Source organism: Oncorhynchus kisutch, linkage group LG27 (assembly GCF_002021735.2).
Source record: "Oncorhynchus kisutch isolate 150728-3 linkage group LG27, Okis_V2, whole genome shotgun sequence".
In the NCBI taxonomy this organism is placed as follows: domain Eukaryota; kingdom Metazoa; phylum Chordata; class Actinopteri; order Salmoniformes; family Salmonidae; genus Oncorhynchus; species Oncorhynchus kisutch.
In genome coordinates, this window is record NC_034200.2 from 873,774 (window position 1) to 895,763 (window position 21,990).

The 21,990-nt window shown below is 44.5% G+C and overlaps 1 protein-coding gene across 5 annotated transcripts in view; it reads right to left on the reverse strand.

Annotated features, from left to right (window-relative positions):
• Nucleotides 1–21,990, reverse strand: part of LOC109879268 (nuclear receptor coactivator 6) — a 40,575-nt gene that overhangs the window by 12,357 nt on the left and 6,228 nt on the right. For 2 of the 5 annotated variants that reach the window (XR_002253507.2, XM_020471441.2), the window contains exons 2-13: nucleotides 12,401–12,689; nucleotides 11,957–12,112; nucleotides 11,686–11,808; nucleotides 11,465–11,587; nucleotides 11,251–11,354; nucleotides 10,385–11,123; nucleotides 9,999–10,142; nucleotides 1,738–2,357; nucleotides 1,034–1,626; nucleotides 815–933; nucleotides 390–724; nucleotides 76–300 (exon numbers count right to left, since the gene is read on the reverse strand). Coding sequence is in view for 4 of the 5 variants with exons in the window: in XM_020471441.2 (XP_020327030.1) it covers nucleotides 76–300; nucleotides 390–724; nucleotides 815–933; nucleotides 1,034–1,626; nucleotides 1,738–2,357; nucleotides 9,999–10,142; nucleotides 10,385–11,123; nucleotides 11,251–11,354; nucleotides 11,465–11,587; nucleotides 11,686–11,808; nucleotides 11,957–12,112; nucleotides 12,401–12,641 (3,522 nt within the window). In the remaining variant the exon portion in view is untranslated. Of the gene's footprint in view, nucleotides 1–75; nucleotides 301–389; nucleotides 725–814; nucleotides 934–1,033; nucleotides 1,627–1,737; nucleotides 2,358–9,998; nucleotides 10,143–10,384; nucleotides 11,124–11,250; nucleotides 11,355–11,464; nucleotides 11,588–11,685; nucleotides 11,809–11,956; nucleotides 12,113–12,322; nucleotides 12,349–12,400; nucleotides 12,690–21,990 lie in introns of those variants that run through there. The other 3 variants (XM_020471442.2, XM_031806656.1, XM_020471443.2) reach the window with 3 other exon arrangements.

Consider the following 21,990-nt stretch of genomic DNA (forward strand, 5'->3'; position numbering starts at 1 on the left):
TACACACCCCAGGGAATTAACAGGCATAGAATATTAACAAACATTAATTCAAACATCTATCAGATCGTGTCCAACCTGTGGGTTGACCATGAGGGGCATCACTCTGGGTTTGTCTGGGGAGAGGGGCACTCCTCCGTGACCCTGGAGGTTGATCATGACGGGCATGTTGCCCTGCTGGGTGCCAGGCATCCTCTGGGCCTCCCCGGGGTTCATCATGCCCCTGGGGGGGTTCTGCCCACCTGGATGGAGGGGCATCCGGTTTTTAGCCTGCTCCTGCTGCATCTTCATGACCATCTGCTGCTATAACACAACCGGAACAAATTAGCTATATAATCCATAGTTAACATGGAAAATGTGTCGTGACGACACACACACGCAGTCGATGGTACCTGTTGTTGCTGCTGTTGCTGTTGATGGTGTGGTTGTTGCTGCTTTTGTTGTTGTTGTAGATGATGAGGGTGCATCTGTGGCTGGCCTTGAGTCTGACCCGGAGCTCCAGCCACCCCCTGTTGCTGTCCTGGAGGAACTTGCATTCCCTGCATCTGCTGTTGCATCTGTTGTTGCATTTGCTGTTGTTGCTGTAGCTGCTGTTGTTGCAGCTGCTGCTGATGTTGCTGCTGCTGCTGATGTTGCTGCTGTATATGCTGCTGTTGTTGATGCTGCTGCATGAACTGCATAGGCACCTGCTGTAGGACTCTCTGGTCTCCAGGCTGACCTGGGAAACCTGACATGAGAAAAAAGGAATGATAAGAAGCCACTCAACTAAAAGATACAAGTGTGAGTGAGCAAACCAAGAATCATGAACATTGCATACCTGCAGGCCTGTTGGTGAAGTCTGAAAGTTTGGGTCCAGAATGGTCCATGCCCACCCCCTGTTCCCCACTCAGTGCTGGCAGCTCTGGGTCCTCCAGGCCAACACCCACATCCAGACCCCTGGGTAGAAGAAAATAATACCTCAAATGACTAACCATGTCCAATACTAAATACTTTGTGTGGATATAGCTTAAGATTTCAATAACATTCAGCTCCTTACCCTAGCCCCTCCATCGGCTGCTGTCCCTCCCCTACTTTGGGCTTCTTCTTGCGTGGTGGTTTCTTCTTCTTGGGTTTGGCCTGGCCAGGTCCTCCAGCCCCCTGCTTCCCCCCAGCTCCAAACTGACTAGCCGAGATGTCACTCTGGAGCAGGTTGACCAGGAGAGGACTGGTGAGCGTCACGTCCTTGTTCACTGGAAAACCCCCTGCCTGAGCGCACAACCCACTCATAGGCATTTGACCCCCGAACTGGGGATTGAAGTTCATCCCGTGACCCGGGAAGTGGCCGTTGCCCACCTGCATGTGTTGGGGGGCTCCAATTCCTGTCATGCCTTGCTGCTGTTGCTGACCCTGTATGTCCTGGAGCATCTGTTGGACACTGCCCATGTCGCCTGTACAGCCACTGGGGTCTCCGAGAGCGTGTGGGTGTTGCTGCGTCGCCTGTTGTTGCTGCTGTTGTAGAATGGCTTGTTGTTGTTTCTGTTGTTGGAGCTGCTGCTGCTGTAGCTGCTGCTGGACCAGAGGATGACCACTGGGGAGTCTCATCTGACTGTGCATACCCATGACCTGGTTTGGGTTGCCACCCATGGGGACCTGAACAAATTTAGGAATGAGCAAGTTAAATAATATTTCCCTACACAGGGAAATTGGGTTTTCCACCTATTGCCAGAATGCAAATATTTTTTTTTTAAAGAAATGGAATACCTGTTGGAGCTGCTGCTGGGTCATCTGTTGATGTTGTTGTAGCTGATGTTGCTGCTGCTGTTGTTGGAGCTGAGCCATTTGCTGCTGCTGCTGTTGTTGGCCCACCTGAGCTTGCTGGAACTGAGACATGTTACCGGGCCCGTTAGGAGACGGACCCCGCATGACCCCAGCTTGACCTTTCACCCCAAACGCATGTTTGTTTCCTTGCATCTGTTCCATCATGGAGTTTTGCTGTTGTTGCTGCTGATGCTGCTGTTGTTGTTGTAGGAGCATCGCCTGGTGCCCCTGCCCTCCAACCACCTGGCTGTGCATCACCCCCTGGCCCTGCTGGGGCACCAGCTGCTTGGGTGGGGTCATGCCTCCTCTCTGCCCTGGGTTGAGGGGTCTGGAGAGGACCGTTTGCCCCGGACCCCCACCCTGGACCATCTGGCTGGGGGACGAGGACACAGGCTGGCCCTGGAGGCCCATCATCTGGTTCTGGAGGCTGGGCTGGCCCATACTGGGGCCTGAGGTGGTGCCTGGGAGCTGGCCGGCCATGCCACCGTGGAGGCCCATGACATTGGGCTGGGAGTGGCACGGACCTTGCATGTTGTTGGGGGTGGAGGCTGACGCCTGGGCTCCTGAAATCAGATCATAAGAGAATGAAACTGAAGTTGGCCTGATACAGATTAACTCATATCACTGTATTGTCTGCTGGGTTAGTCCACTTGATTTTAAATCACTTTTTGACAACACCTCTTTTGATTTTAACTAAACTCTCCATACATACTCGCCCAGTGGTCAGAAAGTAACTTTTTGGACCTGAATGCCAAAACATTCAAGAGATAAAGGTGCTCAAAGTTGAACCTTTTTGCATACCCCACTCATGGTATATGAGACATCCATGTCTTCAGCACTGGAAAAGATACACAAAAAAAAACCCACCTGTGGACATCAGGCCCTCATACCACCCTCATGGAGTCTGTTTCTGACCGTTTGAGCAGACACATGCACATTTGTGGCCTGCTGGAGGTAATTTTGCAGGGCTCTGGCGATGGTAGCGGTCCTGCTGCTGGGTTGTTGCCCTCCTACGGCCTCCTCCACATCCAGAAAATGACATTGTAGGATTTTTAATGAATTTATTTGCAATATATGGTGGAAAATAAGTATTTGGTCAATAACAAAAGTTTCTCAATACTTTGTTATATAGCCTTTGTTGGCAATGACAGAGGTCAAACATTTTCTGTAACTCTTCACAAGGTTTTCACACACTGTTGCTGGTATTTTGGCCCTCCATGCAGATCTCCTCTAGAGCAGTGATGTTTTGGGGCTGTTGCTGGGCAACACGGACTTTCAACTCCCTCCAAAGATTTTCTATGGGGTTGAGATCTGGAGACTGGCTAGGCCACTCCAGGACCTTGAAATGCTTCTTACGAAGCCACTCCTTCGTTGCCCGGGCGGTGTGTTTGGGATCATTGTCATGCTGAAAGACCCGGCCACGTTTCATCTTCAATGCCCTTGCTGATGGTAGGTTTTGTTACTTTGGTCCCAGCTCTCTGCAGGTCATTCACTCGGTCCCCCCGTGTGGTTCTGGGATTTTTGCTCACCGTTCTTGTGGTCATTTTGACCCCACGGGGTGAGATCTTGCGTGGAGGCCCAGATCGAGGGGGTTTATCAGTGGTCTTGTATGTCTTCCATTTCCTAATAATTGCTCCCACAGTTGATTTCTTCAAACCAAGCTGCTTACCTATTGCAGATTCAGTCTTCCCAGCCTGGTGCAGGTCTACAATTTTGTTTCTGGTGTCCTTTGACAGCTCTTTGGTCTTGGCCATAGTAGAGTTTGGAGTGTGACTGTTTGAGGTTGTGGACAGGTGTCTTTTATACTGATAACAAGTTCAAACAGGTGCAATTAATACAGGTAACAAGTAGAGGACAGAGGAGCCTCTTAAAGAAGTTACAGGTCTGTGAGAGCCAGAAATCTTGCTTGTTTGTAGGTGACCAAATACTTATTTTCCACCATAATTTGCAAATAAATTCATAAAAAATCCTACAATGTCATTTTCTGGATTTTTTTTCTCCTTTTGTCTGTCATAGTTGAAGTGCGCCTATGATGAAAATGACAGGCCTCTCATCTTTTTAAGTGGGAGAACTTGCACAATTGGTGGCTGACTAAATACTTTTTTGCCCCACTGTATATAGTTGAAGTCGGAAGTTTACATACCTTAGCCAAATACATTTAAACTCAGTTTCACAATTCCTGACATTTAATCCTTGTAAAAATTCCCTGCACCATAGCATTTCACAAATGTCTTTCCCACTGGAATTGAGATACAGATTATTTCACTTATAATTCACTGTATGTAAACAATTGTTGGAAAAATGACTTGTGTCATGCACACAGTAGATGTCCTAACCGACTTGCCAAAACTATAGTTTGTTAACAAGAAATTTGTGTGTGGTTGAAAAGGTAGTTTTAATGACTCCAACCTAAGCGCATGACCCTAAGTGTATGTAAGGGAACACCCCCCCCCCCCCCCCCCCTGAAATGTACAAAAATGAATGGGAAGTCATTGGCACTGGACAAACCATATACACGGTGTCCAATACCACTCAATTCGGCGTTGTTTCATTCAAAGTTTGTCAAATGCCAAGTGTAACACTTTAAAAATCCAACAGATGGCGAGTGCGCTCCACCGTGGATTTTGATATTGCAAATGTAATACAAGTCAACATCCAAAAGTAAAATTTTGAAAAACTTATCACCTCCTTAAAAAAGTGCTCTCTGGACCGTTTTTCAAAATTCTTTCGAATTTTGTGTCAATTACACATGTATAAGAGCTGTATCAACATACTTTAGTCATATTTTATCATCATCATTTAAAAAAATTAAAAAAAAATATATATATACACACACACACACTCGTGCACATATGTTTGTCCATTTGCAATATCATTTCATAGGAAGTCAAGTCACTTTTTTGGGCCAAATGCCATAAGAAATGTCCCAATGCAATATGAAAGATTTGAAAATGCCAAATCAGGAAATGATGTCCATTTGCCATGTACCATCACGAATTTCACATGCTCAAAAATCCTACAGAAATGCAAAATTGACTGGCTTGATAAACTCGGGATGGCCGGGCAGTGACAGTGATTCCTCTGCTTCGCTCGTTGTGTTGATTTCATCAGGTCCATTTGGTGATGTTTTTTCACTGTTGAATCATATTGCAAATGCACGTGCATTTGCAATATGTTTCAATGGGCATTTACCATCACGAATTTGGCATGCGCAAAACTCCTGCAGAAATGCAAAAATTGTCTGGCCTGATGAACACAGGATGGCCGGGCAGTGATAGTGGTTCTTCTCCATCGCTCGTTGTGTTGATTTCATCATGTCCATTTGGTGATGTTTCTTCACTGTTTCTGCACTGTGCATTTGCATAATGGTTCAATGGGCATTTACCATCACGAATTTGGCATGCTCAAAAATCCTGCAGGAAGGCAAAATTGACTGGCCAGATGAACTCGGGATGGCTGGGCAGTGATTCTGGTTCCTCTCCATCACTCATTGGGGTTGATTTCAGAATGTCACTTTGGTGATGGTCCCTCACTGTTTAAACATATTGCAAATTGACAAATGTCACCAGCAAGTCACTGTCCATCAGTCAATTAGATATCATTCTGACACCGAACTGATACAAACTGACACCACACCCACTTTTTCCAACTCGTTTAGAAGCCAACTATCACATACTTCAGAGCTGGCCCAAAATTCACAGCACCTTCTGTTCAAACCATAATAAAAACGTAAAACACGTAGTTACGTTCTAGCTGCGGGTCCAGTTCTGACATTATGTGTAGGCCTATGTGAGGCGACCCCGAATCCCAAGTTTCGGCTCGATAGGTCATTTGGTGCACGAGCAAGACCCTAATTGGTGCTGGAAATCCACTTTTTTCCATGCCTTGCTACGGGGTCCTTGAATGAGCTATCTGACAGAAATGTTGGGGTCCGTCTCTATGGGCCGAGCCGGTTTCAATGAACCTAGTCTTGCGTCAGACTTTTCTAAATGTCGTCATTTTCGTAATGGTCCAAATTAATTCAAGTCAGTGCAAATGTACAAGTCTGTTTTTCGGTCCGAGAACCTTCTAGAGCCAAGTAACTCACCACACACTATCGACCGGAGGTCTAGAACAGGTTTCTAAAGTTTCAGAACTCTAGGTCTGACGGTTCTTTTTTAGTTCGAACAAAGGTAACTATTGCAGGCACTGTCTGTCTCTACACACCACACGGTGTCCCTCTGTCCTAGCTGTGTGTGTGTGTGTGTGTGATTTTTTCTTGGAAATTTTATGGGAGAAATGACACATTTACAGTTCATGGGGGTTGCCTATCCTCATGTCATTGTAATCTGTGAGATCAAAAAACCCTGATGAACTGTTAAGGGTTAATGCCACACAGTCAAGGTTAGGCTTGCAGATCGGGAGGACCTCAGGAACGTACATGAGGTCAAATTGTGCTTCTCACCCTAATGGTTCTTTCACTGTCACCCAAAAGCAAATGACATTTAGGGCCAGGTTTCATTTTGGGCCTACTTTTTTCACGGTCGCAAGCTACGGTCAAGCGGGGCATCTTGTTGAACTCGGCATGGCCTAGAGATTATGAAAATGCCATTGCAGGCACTTTGTCACTCCATCCTTGCTGTTTGTGTGTGTGTGTGTGTGAGAGAGAGAGAGCTTTTCGTTGACATCTGTTGGGAGAAATGACTGACTTACAGTTCATGAGGGTTGCCTAATCACACATATGAAGTTTTGAAAAGATCTGACTTTTTAACCCTTCAAAACAGCACCTAATGACACCATTTTAAGGCACTTCCGGTTTACACAGGAAGCTGAAAGTGAACATATATCCTCCTTGGGGTAGGCAATTATAGAATTTTGAGTTAAGTCTATGTTAAGAACTGACTTATTTACGGAGGGTTTAGTGAGTGTGTGTTATTTCAGAAAATCACAGAAATCTCGCAGAGCTCCGAAGCACACTTTAAAAAGATTCGTAAGAACACGCTGCAACTGGATCTGTAACGATTTAAAAAATATATAGATATGTTTGAACATCACCAATTTGACATTGTACGATTTCTCTTAAATGACGATAGATAAATGGCTGGTTCTTTTTTTTATTGACACCGTAGGTGTCGTTCTGCCCCTGAACAGGCAGTTAACCCACTGTTCCTAGGCCGTCATTGAAAATAAGAATTTGTTCTTAACTGACTTGCCTGGTTAAATAAAGGTAAAATAAAAATCGTTATTCGTGATGTTTTGTACATTTCCAATATGATTCCATTCGCCCGCTTGTGGGATTTACCGGGACAGTGGAAAATTGACCAAAATTTGATTATTTTATAAATGGAAACCGAATGTCCGAGAGAGTTCGTTTGAGGACTTCCTGGAGAATCCGGCCCTGCCGCACGGCCCGACGCAGTCCGCGAATTTTACAAACGTTTTCGGACGTCTAGTAAGGGTCCGTACATTTGCAATGTGGACTATCTCACTAACCATATGGCAAATGTCAAAATGTTCCCTTACGGTATGTAAACTTCCGACTTCAACTGTATATATAAACATTTTCAACATCAATTATATAAAAAATCTGTCATTATTAACTTTTTTTCATATACATTGTAGCTGATAACCCATTTTACATAATCTGAGGTGTTTGGGTTGTGCCCGCCCACGGTTGAGACAAAGCATGCTCTTGAATAGAGGGTGGGTGTCAAGTTTTGGCTGATAAATGCACTAAAATGGGAAAAGCATTGGCATTTCAACTTTCAAACAGTAAATTACAATGTCAATCTTCCAAATTAAATCATAGAAATATAGATAATAGAATAGACATGACCATTTAAATTGACAGTCAACCGTGTGCGGACCGGAGGCCATCTTTGTGGTAGCAATTGGAAGTTAAAATTTAGATTAAAATAAAAATGGTGTGCAGTCAAAAAGTGATTGAAATCACATTGAACGACCCTGCTAGGGCTTTTTCTCTCACTACCGTTCAAAAGTTTGTGGTCACTTGTCCTTGTTTTCCAAGAAACCATACATGAAATGAGTTGCAAAATGAACAGGAAATATAGTCAAGATGTTGACAAGGTTATAAATAATAATTGTCCTTCAAAGTGCTTTCATCAAAGAATCCTCCATTTGCAGCAATTACAGCCTTCCAGACCTTTGGCATTCTAATTGTCATTTTGTTGAGGTAATCTGAAGAGATGTCACCCCATGCTTCCTGAAGCACTTCTTAAGGTCAAGCTGCTCCCACAACAGTTCAATAGGTTTGAGATCCGGTCACTGTGCTGGACACTCCATTATATAGACAGAATACCAGCCGACTGCTTCTTCCCTAAATAGTTCATCAATCAAATTGGTCCTGGTCAGTTCCTGGATGGGAGACCAGATGCTGCTGGAAGTGGTGTTGGAGGGCCAGTAGGAGGCACTCTTTCCTCTGGTCTAAAAAAATATCCCAATGCCCTGCCCTGTGTAGGGTGCCGTCTTTCAGATGGGACGTTAAACAGGTGTCCTGACTCTCTGAGGTCATTAAAGATCCCATGGCACTTATCGTAAGAGTAGGGGTGTTAACCACGGTGTCCTGGCTAAATTCCCAATCTGGCCCTCAAACCATCACGGTCACCTAATAATCCCCAGTTTACAATTGGCTCATTCATCCCCCTCCTCTCCCCTGTAACTATTCCTCAGGTCGTTGCTGCAAATGAGAACGTGCTCACAAATAAATAAATAAAATAAAAATAGTTTGGAGCTGTGCTTTGGGTCAATGTCCTGTTGTAGGAAAAAAAAAAAAACAATTAAGCTCCGTCCACAGGGTATGGGCATGGCGTTGAAAAATGGAGTGATAGCCTTCCTTCTTCAAGATCCCTTTACCCTGTAAAAATCTCCCACTTTACCACCAGCAAAGCTCCCCAGACCATCACATTGCCTCCACCATGCTTGATGGCGTCAAACACTCCTCCAGCATCTTTAAACTTTTTCTGTGTCTCACGAATGTTCTTCTTTGTGATCCTCAAACTTAGATTTGTCTGTCCATAACACTTTTTCCCAATCTTCCTCTGTCCAGTGTCTGTTCTTTTTATTGGCCAGACTGACTATGAGATATGGCTTTTTCTTTGCAACTCTGCCGAGAAGGTCAGTATCTCGGAGTCACCTCTTCACTGTTGACGTTGAGACTGGTGTTTTGCGGGTACATTTAATGAAACTGCCAGTTGAGGACTTGTGAGGCGTCTTGTTTCTCAAACTACACACTAATGTCCTCTTGCTCAGTTGTGCACCGGGGCCTCCCACTCTTTCTATTCTGGTTAAAGCCAGTTTGCGCTGTTCTGTGAAGGGAGTAGTACACAGCGTTGTACAAGATCTTCAGTTTCTCGCATGGATTAGCCTTAATTTCTCAGAATGAGAATAGACTGACGAGTTTAATGAGAAAGGTCTTTGTTCCTGGCCTTTTTTTTGCCTGTAATCTAACTCACAAATGTTGATGCTCCAGATACTCAACTAGTTTAACTTCTTCGATATAGGGGGCGCTCTTTTAATTTTTGGATAAAAAAAACGTTCCCGTTTCAAACAAGATATTTTGTCACGAAAAGATGCTCGACTATGCATATAATTGACAGCTTTGGAAAGAAAACACTGACGTTTCCAAAACTGTAAAGATATTATCTGTGAGTGCCACAGAACTGATGCTACAGGCGAAACCAATATGAAATTTCAAACAGGAAATGCCCCAGATTTTGAAGGCGCTGTGTTCCAATGTCCAATTTCATTTGCGATTTTCATGAATAGTTAACGTTGCGTTGCGTTATGGTAATGAGCTTGAGGCTATGATTACGCTCCCGGATACGGGATTGCTCGACGCAAGAAGTTAAAGGACAGTTTATTTGCTTCTTTAATGAGAACAAAAATGTTCAGCTGTGTTAACATTCTTGCAAAATGGTTTTCTAATGATCAATTAGACTTTTAAAATTATAAACTTGGATTAGCTAACACAACGTGCCATTGGAACACAGGAGTGATGGTTGCTGATAATGGGCCTCTGTATGCCTATGTAGATATCCCATAACAAACTTGCCATTTCCAGCTACAATAGTAATTTACAAAATGAACAATGTCTACACTGCATTTCTGATCAATTTGATGTTATTTTAAAAATGGACAAGAAATTTGCTTTTCTTTCAAAAACAAAGTAGAATTTTAACTGTGCTGATCTATTCTTTGTCTTGTACCTGTGTGTGCCATAACCTGGCTGCTCTGGAGCTGGGGATTGGCTCCTCCCCCAGGGGTTCCTGGGGTGCTAGTCACCTGACCCTCGACAAAGTTCTGGTTCCCTGGGACGTTAGGAAACCCCATGGGCAGGCGATTGGGCATGCCTATGATCAAACACCACCGTTGGGAATGTCATTAGCCCAGCATAAAAGGTCATTATAGTATGTCTGGATACACGAACTGTCTGAATATTACTTTGATTTCAGCATGAATTGTGTTACTAACTAATAAGTAATTCTAACTAATAAGGCAATGCTTCAGGAGATCATTTGTGACCATGGAACAAACCTACACTGTGAAAGTGAATGCATCATTTGTAGTCATCATTTGTAGTTCAATTTCTTACCTCCCATTCCTCCTTGATGAACCGGAGGTCCAGCCTGCCCATTTTGGGGCATTACCACGAACCCTTGAGGCAGGTTACCCTGCTGTCCCAGTATCGCCCTGCCCGGTGAGCCTACCCCTTGAGAGAAACCCTGTGGGGTCATAGGTCTCGGTCCCAGCTGGGCCTGACCCTGCCCCATCATGGGAGGAGTCCCTGGAGAACCCTGCTGGAAGAGGGAAGGTGAAGAACCAGGAGACTTGGCTGTGAGGTTTCCTTGAGGCCCTGCTGAAGGAGGCAGAGGTGGTGGAGGTCTAAGGGGTCCTGCCACCCCTCCAGGCCCACCCTGGGGACCTTTAGGCTGGGGAGCTGCAAACTGACCAGCCCCTGGCTGCTGCTGGAGCTGCCCCTGCACCATTGCATTAAACACCTGGCCAGCCTGCTGGCTACCAAATGGGTACGGAGGTGGAGGGTGGCTGGGGGTCTGGACCATAGCCAGGGAGGGGGGACGTTGAGTAATCTGAGCTTGGGGAGGGGCCTTCCTCCAAGCTGAGCCCATGGGTCCTCCCTGGGCTGGCGGCGGCTGGAGGACCCCTGAGGGGAGCTGGTTCCAGCCGGAGGGTACAGGCATCTGGCCAGAGGAGTTGAAGGGGGGACGGGGGCCACCAAGCTGGGAGAGCTGGGCTTGTTGCTGGGCCTGCTGCTGCTGTTGCTGCAGCTGATGGAGGGCAGCCGGGTTGAGCTGCCTCCCCACCTGCATGGTCTGTGGTCAAAATACAGCCTTTATAAATAGAGTCAACTCCTGATACATTTAATCCTTGCATTAATTGGTAGTATTGATAGTGATTATAATGCATGGTTATTGTTGAGCTCCATTAGTGATTGTGTACCTGCATGTGGTGAGCTGCCTGGGGGGGTATGGGTCCTTGGCCGTAGGGGCCAGCCTGAGGATGCTGAAGCTGCTGCTGCAACGACATCATTGGGCCCATCGCATCTGAAGGGAGGGTAAAAACGTATATGGTCAATACCTTTGAACAAGTTGCACATATTTTGGATGTGTAAATGAGTTAACTGGTTGCTTATTAAGCATGCATATGACCTCACCAGTCTGTGAGGGGGGTCTGGCGGCTCTGGGGTGCATCTGTCCACTGCTGCCGGGAACCATGGCCTGTCCAGACATACTGGGGCAAGGGGGTACCATCGACGGGTTGCTCATTCTCATGCCTCCTACAAGAGATTGGTATGGGAGTTGGTTTATATTAACAACTAAAAGTCGATCAATCAATGCATAGAGTTCAACTTGTTACTGTACTGCCCCAAATCACCTGGGCCTGCTTGTCCTGGGAATCCCAAATCCATCCTCATCTGACCGGACGCACCGATTGGTCCATTTACCCTGACCTCCTGACCTCTATTCTGCCCAATGGCCACGTTTATGGCTCCTTCACCTGGACGAAAAAATGTAATAAAAATATTAACAACAACAACAACAACAACAACAATCTAAGTACTTTTCAGGATGCTTACTATAAAATAAACAAGAGATTTTGGGCCTGACCATACCCATGGCAGCTGCTATTTTGGTACTGTACATACCCTCTATCTGTACAGAGAGGATGCCCAGGTCTCGGAGCTGCTGCTGGTTGTTCTGGGCCAGCAGCCTGAGGCGCTCTGCCGCGTCCCGAGGAATGTTAAAGGTGACTCGCACACTGTTCCATGGCTCCACATGCTGGAGCTGCAGTCTCTCTGAGTCTGGAGAGGGATAGGTAGACATGAAGAAAGAGGAGAGTTGGGTGATGAGGGGGGAGTGGTAGGAGTACAATACCTCAATATCACTGTTCTTATCAGTATATAAATAATACAGAGCTTTGAAATCATGACTTTCAACATTTGACTTTCATAATACATTCGAAAGTGTTTAGCCAGTTAGAACGGTGCACCACATCACCAACCATTACTAACCCAATTCAAGCATACTAGGCATCCTGTTAAGTGTTTAGCCAGTTAGAACGGTGCACCACATCACCAACCATTACTAACCCAATTCAAGCATACTAGGCATCCTGTTAAGTATGTTGTCAAGTTTCTCTTGGAAGTCCTCGTCATCCATGTTTCCCCGAAAGGCAACAAAGATGTTGAAATCCCGCTCTCCAACTCCCTCCTGCCAGTGAACACCAGCATCCTCTCCAACTCCAGAGTCCTGGTCGGAATCTGAGTCAGGGTCCCCATCTGGGACTGCTGTCCACTGGGGAAGCTCTGATGGGGGGTGTTGATGTGCCATCCACCCCTCTTAGTTGGACTGGCGTGGGGAAGACTGGAACCGTTTATGCTGTAGAACCAAAAGATAACTTTACCTCTAAAGATACAATATTTGTCTCAATTGGGCGTATGTGATCAATTACATGTAAATCCATGAAATGTCATGCAAAACATGTTTTTCAATGGAAAGAACACAAGTGTCAATCTTCAGCACCAGTCAACAGTTTTAGAACACCTACTCAAAAGGTTTTTCTTTATCTTTACTATTCTACATTGTAGAATAATAATGAAGACATGTTAAACAAATCAAAATGTACGTTATATTTGAGATTCTTAAAAGTAGCCACCCTTTGCCTTGACGACAGCTTTGCACCCTGGAATGCATTACAATTAACAGGTGTGCCTTCTTAAAAGTTATTTTGTGGAATTGCTTTCCTTCTTATTGCATTTGTGCCCATCAGTTGTGTTGTGACAAGGACAGAAGATGGTATTTTACCAAGTAGGGCTAAATCCATATTATGGCAAGAACTGCTCAAATAAGCAAAAAGAAACAACAGTCCTTCATTACTTTAAGACATGGTCAGTCAATACGGAAAATGTCAACAACTTTGAAAGTTTCTTCAAGTGCAGTCGCAAAAACCATCAAGCGCTATGATGAAACTGACTCATGAGGACCGCCACAGGAAAGGAAGAACCAGAGTTTCCTCTGCCGCAGAGGATAAGTTCATTGGAGAGTTAAAAGTAACAAATCAAATCAAATTTATTTGTCACATACACATGGTTAGCAGATGTTGATTCGAGTGTAGCGAAATGCTTGTGCTTCTAGTTCTGACAATGCAGTAATAACCAACGAGTAATCTAACCTAACAATTCCAAAATGACTACCTTGTATACACACACACACACACACACGTGTAAAGGGATAAAGAATATGTACATAAAGATATATGAATGAGTGATGGTACAGAACGGCATAGGCAAGATGCAGTAGATGGTATAGAGTACAGTATATACATATGAGATGAGTAATGTAGGGTATGTAAACAAAGTGGCATAGTTTAAAGTGGCTAGTGATACATGTATTACATAAAGATGCAGTAGATGATAGGGTACAGTACATGCATTGGGGAGAACAAGTATTTGATACACTGCCGATTATGCAGGTTTTCCTACTTACAAAGCATGTAGAGGTCTGTAATTTTTATCATAGGTACACTTCAACTGTGAGAGACGGAATCGAAAACAAAAATCCAGAAAATCACATTGTATGATTTTTAAGTAATTCATTTGCATTTTATTGCATGACATAAGTATTTGATACATCAGAAAGGCAGAACTTAATATTTGGTACAGAAACCTTTGTTTGCAATTACAGAGATCATATGTTTCCTGTAGTTCTTGACCAGGTTTGCACACACTGCAGCAGGGATTTTGGCCCACTCCTCCATACAGACCTTCTCCAGATCCTTCAGGTTTCGGGGCTGTCACTGGGTAATACGGACTTTCAGCTCCCTCCAAATAATTTCCATTGGGTTCAGGTCTTCTTACGAAGCCACTCCTTCGTTGCCCGGGAGGTGTGTTTGGGATCATTGTCAAACTGAAAGACCCAGCCACGTTTCATCTTCAATGCCCTTGCTGATGGAAGGAGGTTTTCACTCAAAATCTCACAATACATGGCCCCATTCATTCTTTCCTATACACGGATCAGTCGTCCTGGTCCCTTTGCAGAAAAACAGCCCCAAAGCATGATGTTTCCACCCTCATGCTTCACAGTAGGTATGGTGTTCTTTGGATGCAACTCAGCATTCTTTGTCCTCCAAACACGACGAGTTTTTACCAAAAAGTTATATTTTGGTTTCATCTGACCATGTGACATTCTCCCAATCTTCTTCTGGATCATCCAAATGCTCTCTAGCAAACTTCAGATGGGCCTAGACATGTACTGGCTTAATAAGCAGGGGGACACGTCTGGCACTGCAGGATTTGAGTCCCTGGCGGCGTAGTGTGTTACTGATGGTAGGCTTTGTTACTTTGGTCCCAGCTCTCTGCAGGTCATTCACTAGGTCCCCCAGTGTGGTTCTGGGATTTTTGCTCACCGTTCTTGTGATCATTTTGACCCCACGGGGTGAGATCTTGCGTGGAGCCCCAGATCGAGGGAGATTAAGTGGTCTTGTATGTCTTCCATTTCCTAATAATTGCTCCCACAGTTGATTTCTTCAAACCAAGCTGCTTACCTATTGCAGATTCAGTCTTCCCAGCCTGGTGCAGGTCTACAATTTTGTTTCTGGTGTCCATTGACAGCTCTTTGGTCTTGGCCATAGTGGAGTTTGGAGTGTGACTGTTTGAGGTTGTGGACAGGTGTCTTTTATACTGATAACAATGTCAAACAGGTGCCATTAATACAGGTAACGAGTGGAGGACAGAGGAGCCTCTTAAAGAAGTTACAGGTCTTACTTGTTTGTAGGTGACCAAATACTTATTTTCCACCATCATTTGCAAATAAATTCATAAAAAAATCCTACAATGTCATTTTCTTTTCTCATTTTGTCTGTCATAGTTGAAGTGTACCTATGATGAAAATTACAGGCCACTCATCTTTTTAAGTGGGAGAACTTGCACAATTGGTGGCTGACTAAATACTTTTTTGCCCGACAGTAGGTATTCCTCTTGTCCAGATGGGTTAGGGCAGTGTGGTTGCGATTGCGTCGTCTGTGGACCTATTTGGGCGGTAAGCAAATTGGAGCGGGTCTAGGGTGTCAGGTAGGGTGGAGGTGATATGGTCCTTGACTAGTCTCTCAAAGCACTTCATGATGACGGAAGTGAGTGCTACAGGGCGGTAGTCGTTTAGCTCAGTTACCTTAGCTTTCTTGGGAACAGGGACAATGGTGGCCCTCTTGAAGCATGTGGGAACAGCAGACTGAGATAAGGATTGATTGAATATGTCTGTAAACACACCAGCCAGCTGGTCTGCGCATGCTCTGAGGACGCGGCTGGGGATGCCGTCTGGGCCTGCAGCCTTGCGAGGGTTAACACGTTGAAATGTTTTACTCACGACAGCTGCAGTGAAGGAGAATCCGCAGGTTTTGATTGCGGGCCGTGTCAGTGGCACTGTATTGTCCTCAAAGCGTGCAAAAAAAGTTATTTAGTCTGTCTGGGAGCAAGACATCCTGGTCCGTGACCTTGGCTGGTTTTCTTTTTGTAATCCATGATTGACTGTAGACCCTGCCACATACCTCGTGTCTGAGCCGTTGAATTGTGACTCTACTTTGTCTCTATACTGATGCTTAGCTTGTTTGATTGCCTTGCGGAGGGAATAGCTACACTGTTTGTATTCGGTCACGTTTCCGGTCATCTTGCCCTGATTAAAAGCAGTGTTTTGCGCTTTCAGTTTCACGCGAATGCTGCCATCAATCCACGGTTTCTGGTTTGGGAATATTTTAATTGTTGCTATGGGAACGACATCATCAATGCACTTTCTAATGAACTCGCTCACCAATCAGCGTATTCGCCAATGTGTTGTTGGAAGCAATGCGGAACATATCCCAATCCACGTGATCAAAGCAGTCTTGAAGCGTGGAATCAGATTGGTCGGACCAGCGTTGAACAGACCTGAGCACGGGAGCTTCTTGTTTTAGTTTCTGTCTATAGGCAGGGAGCAACAAAATGGAGTCGTGGTCAGCTTTTCCAAAAGGAGGGTGGGGTTGGGCCTTATATGCGTTGCGGAAGTTAAATTAGCAATGATCCAGGGTTTTACCAGCCCTGGTTGCGCAATCGATATGCTGATACAATTTAGGGAGTCTTGTTTTCAGATTAGCCTTGTTAAAATCCCCAGCTACAATGAATGCAGCCTCAGGATCTGTGGTTTGCAAAGAGTCAAATAAAGTTTGTTCAGAGCCATCGATGTGTCTGCTTGGGGGGAATATATACGGCTGTGATTAGAATCGAAGAGAATTCCCTTGGTAGATAATGCGGACGACATTTGATTGTGAGGAATTCTAAGTCAGGTGAACAGAAGGACTTGAGTTCCTGTATGTTGTTATGATCACACGTCGTCTCGTTAATCATAAAGCATACCCCCCCCCCCGCCCCTCTTCTTACCAGAAAGATGGTTGTTTCTGTCTGCATGATGCGGGAATAAAAACACAGCTGGCTGCACCGATTCCGTTAGCGTCTCTCAAGTGAGCCATGTTTCCGTGAAGCAAAGAACGTTACAGTCTCTGATGTCTCTCTGGAATGCCACCCTTGCTCGGATTTCATCAACCTTGTTGTCAAGAGACTGGACATTAGCGAGTAGTATGCTAGGGAGTAGTGCGCGATGTGCCCGTCTCCGGAGCCTGACCAGAAGACCGCTTTGTTTGCCTCTTTTACGACGTCGTTGCTTTGGGTCACCGGCTGGGATCCATTCCTTTGTCCTGGGTGGAAGGCAGAACACAGGATCCGTTTCGCAAAAGTCATATTCCTGGTCGCAATGACGGTGAGTTGACGTTGCTTTTATATTCTTCCCGACTGCATGTAATGAAACCTAAGATTACCTGGGGTACCAATGTAAGAAATAACAAGTCAAAAAAACTCAATACTGCATAGTTTCCTAGGAACGCGAAGCGAGGCGGCCATCTCGGTCGGTGCCGGAAGTACATAAAACAAATATTAGGCGACATACCTGCACCCGCTTGCACATTTTGGGGAATATTCAGAGGTGGAAACTTTCCGTGGGAATTAACAAAAATATATTGGAATTCATGGAAATATACGCAAATTACTATCATTTAAATGTAGATGTTTTTTGCATTGGATATATTTACCATATCATATGCAGACAGAAACAGAAACCTTTTACCTTATCATAAGTAGACATAAATCCAAATTATTAAATCCTTCCAATAATATTTTTTTTTTGTAACGAATTGAACTTTAATTCAATGAGTTGACTCTTCACATGGGATGATTTCACTGAACAACAAAAGGGAATATTGAATTATCCATCGCATCTCCCAAAAATGTTTTCAACATAGATCAATAAAATGATAGTCTACAAACTAAAGTCTTGGTTGTCTTCCTCTCAGGCTTCAATGTCTTCTCCCTGAACCTCCTCAATGTCCACCTCTTGAACATCAGACTCACCTCATCTTCACTGCCACCTTCCAACCTTGTTGAGGATGGCTGGTTGTCAGGCTCAAAAAGCCTCAAATTTGCCCGGATGGCCACCAATCTTTCAACCCTTGTATTGGTCTGCCTGTTGCATGCTTTGGTATGAGTGTTCTCAAACAAGGACCAGTTGCGCTCTGAGGCGGCTGATGTTGGTGGGATTTGGAGAATGATGGAGGCAACAGGGGAAAGAGCCTCAGATTCACAAAGTCTCTTCCACCAGATGGCTGATGAGATATGTTGGCATGACTGCCATATTGCATCTCCATCCCAAAGCCCTTGCATGGAAGTGTACTTTGCCAGACTGCCAAGAACCTTGCCCTCATCCAGGCCAAGGTGACGAGACACAGTAGTGATGACACCATAGTCCTTGTTGATCTCTGCACCAGACAGGATGCTCTTACCAGCATACTTGGGTTCCAACATGTACACTGCGGCGTGTATGGGCTTCAGGCAGAAATCGTCACACTTTTTGATGTTTTTCAGAACTGCAGTTTCCTCTGCTTGGAGCCACAGTGAAGTGGACAGGGCAGTACGGATTTCTTCTCTTACATCTGCAAGCAGAGTCTGAACATCAGAGAGGATGGCATTGTCTACCTCAAGCCGTGCAATGGCTACTGCTATAGGTTTCAGGAGTTTCAGGCTGCTTACCACTCTCTCCCAAAATACATCGTCCAGGCGGATCCTCTTGATGGGGCTGTACATATCGGCAGACTGTGATATGGCCATTTCTTGGAGACTCCTTCCCCTCCAGGAGACTGTCAAACATGATGACAACACCACCCCAAAGGGTGTTGCTGGGCAGCTTCAATGTGTTGCTTTTATTCTTCTCACTTTTCTTGGTGAGGTAGATTGCTGCTATAACTTGATGACATACAGTGGGGCAAAAAAGTATTTAGTCAGCCACCAATTGTGCAAGTTCTCCCACTTAAAAAGATGACTGTAATTTATCATAGGTACACTTCAACTATGACAGACAAAATGAGAAGAAACAAATCCAGAAAATCACATTGTAGGATTTTTTATGAATTTATTTGCAAATTATGGTGGAAAATAAGTATTTGGTCACCTACAAACAAGCAAGATTTCTGGCTCTCACAGACCTGTAACTTCTTCTTTAAGAGGCTCCTCTGTCCTCCACTCGTTACCTGTATTAATGGCACCGGTTTGAACTTGTTATCAGTATAAAAGACACCTGTCCACAACCTCAAACAGTCACACTCCAAACTCCACTATGGCCAAGACCAAAGAGCTATCAAAGGACACCAGAAAGAAAATTGTAGACCTACACCAGGCTGGGAAGACTGAATCTACAATAGGTAAGCAGCTTGGTTTGAAGAAATCAACTGTGGGAGCAATTATTAGGAAATGGAAGACATACAAGACCACTTAATCTCCCTCGATCTGGGGCTCCACGCAAGATCTCACCCAGTGGGGTCAAAATGATCACAAGAACAGTGAGCAAAAATCCCAGAACCACACGGGGGGACCTAGTGAATGACCTGCAGAGAGCTGGGACCAAGGTAACAAAGCCTACCATCAGCAACACCCTACGCCGCCAGGGACTCAAATCCTTCATTGCCAGACGTGTCCCCCTGCTTAAGCCAGTACATGACCAGGCCCGTCTGAAGTTTGCTAGAGAGCATTTGGATGATGCAGAAGAAAATTGGGAGAATGTCATATGGTCAGATAAAACAAAATATAACTTTTTAGTAAAAACTCAACTCGTCGTGTTTGGAGGACAAAGAATGCTGAGTTGCATCCAAAGAACACTATACCTACTGTGAAGCATGGGGGTGAAAACATCATGCTTTGGGGCAGTTTTTCTGCAAAGGGACCAGGACGACTGATCCGTGTAAAGGAAAGAATGAATGGGGCCATGTATCGTGAGATTTTGAGTGAAAACCTCCTTCCATCAGCAAGGGCATTGAAGATGAAACGTGGCTGGGTCTTTCAGCATGACAATGATCCCAAACACACCGCCCGGGCAACAAAGGAGTGGCTTCGTAAGAAGCATTTCAAGGTCCTGGAGTGGCCTAGTCAGTCTCGAGATCTCAACCCCATAGAAAATCTTTGGAGGAAGTTGAAAGTCTGTGTTGCCCAGCAACAGCCCCAAAACATCACTGCTCTAGAGGAGATCTGCATGGAGGAATGGGCCAAAATACCAGCAACAGTGTGTGAAAAACTTGTGAAGACTTACAGAAAACGATTGACCTCTGTCATTGCCAACAAAGGGTATATAACAAAGTATTGAGATAAGTAAAAGTTTATTTTCCACCATAATTTGAAAATAAATTCATTAAAAATCCTACAATGTCATTTTCTGGATTGTTTTTCTCATTTTGTCTGTCATAGTTGAAGTGCACCTATGATGAAAATGACAGGCCTCTCATCTTTTTAAGTGGGAGAACTTGCACAATTGGTGGCTGACTAAATACTTTTTTTGCCCCACTGTACCTAACCATTTCCTTGGCTCTCTTGTAGAGTGCATCCATTGTTTTCAGTGCCATGATGTCCTTGAGGAGCAGATTCAATGCATGAGCAGCATAGCCATTGGGTGTGACGTGAGGGTAGGACTCCTTCACTTTAGACCAAGCAGCCTTCATGTTCGCAGCATTGCCGGTCACCATTGCAAATACCTTCTGTGGTCCAAGGTCATTGATGACTGTTTTCAGCTCATCTGCATTGTAGAGACCAGTGTGTCTGTTGTCACTTGTGTCTGTACTCTTGTAGAATACTGGTTGAGGGGTGTGTCGTGGAAATACTTCTTAAAAATACCGGAGCTTGTGAATTCAATATAGACTTTATTACAAAGTAACAAGCCGAGCTGGTCCATGCCAGTCCCAAACTCAAAGATCACTTTATATACAGTACAAGTTTGACACAACATACATAGTCACTCCTCTTTATGTAAATGATCCACATCTTTTAGTATTCTGCCACTATTGTTTCTAGTCTGTCTATGACCATCTTTACTTGGTTTCTCCTCCCCTTCTTGGCACATACTCCAGGGCATAGATTATATTGGGCGTAACCATAGCGACGATAGAAAAAATAATAGACATGCATTCATAATGCAGGTGCATGTCCAAGGACACCCACAAGACTAGGCAATGGCCTCCCGCAAGCCCACAATGGCCCAGTCACACACAGACACACACAATGGCCACCCCCCAAGACCACACTGATTGTACTCACCATTCCGAGATGCGCAACACATGCACCAGAAAATCTAACCGGCTACTTAACCCTGTTGCCCAAAGCTAACGTTATAAGCAGCCAGCAAGCTTCATCTGTCTAATGAGGCTCGACCGGACCGGGTTGTGTTGTGAAGCTAGCCACAATAAGGATTAGGCACAATAGTGGAATTTGCGGTTTGCCTTCAAAATAAACGTATGTCATTGACAGTGATGCAAATGAAAACAAATAGTAAAATTATGCCATACTTTTATTTTGAAGGCTAACCGCAAAGTCCACTGTTAGCTTCCCATATATGGGTCCGACCACCATTGTTAATAAGACACAATAGCGATATAGCTATTGAAACAGATTGTTGTTTTTCTATGTTTTTGGGGAAGAACATTGTTTGCATCCATGAGCTAGCTAGCTTTTTTTAAGACCATCAGTGTAGGTGCTCGAGACAACTTTACCAGCATCATAGCATATGTATCGATGAATCAATGTGACACATGAAATATGAGTGATAATCAATATGTAATAACTATGTAAGAAATGTATAAATACGTTAAATTATTATGTGACGTGCAGTCATACTCAGGTCCTGTTTGGCCAACCAGCTTATTTGACACGTCAAATGGTGTTATTTGATGTGTATCTTTATTGACATGCAAAGACCCAAACGGCGTTCCATATAAATACTGGTTGAGAATGAAACGACTGAACAAATGAACAACGAAACAGCACAGCAAGTAAGTGAAATAATGGGGAATGGGGACATCAATAAATGCCAACAAAATAACTCCGTGTGGTGTGTGTGTAACCTTTATTTAACTAGGCAAGTCAGTTAAGAACAAATTCTTATTTACAATGATGGCCCGGACGATGCTGGGCCAATTGTGCGCTGCACTATGGGACTACCAATCACGGCCAGATGTGAAACAGCCTTTTTCCGCTGGCGGAACCAAATCAGCGGAAATTTCAGAGCGCCACCTATAGTTTTTGATAAAACTCAAACTTTCATTAAAACACACATGCAAGGTACTGAA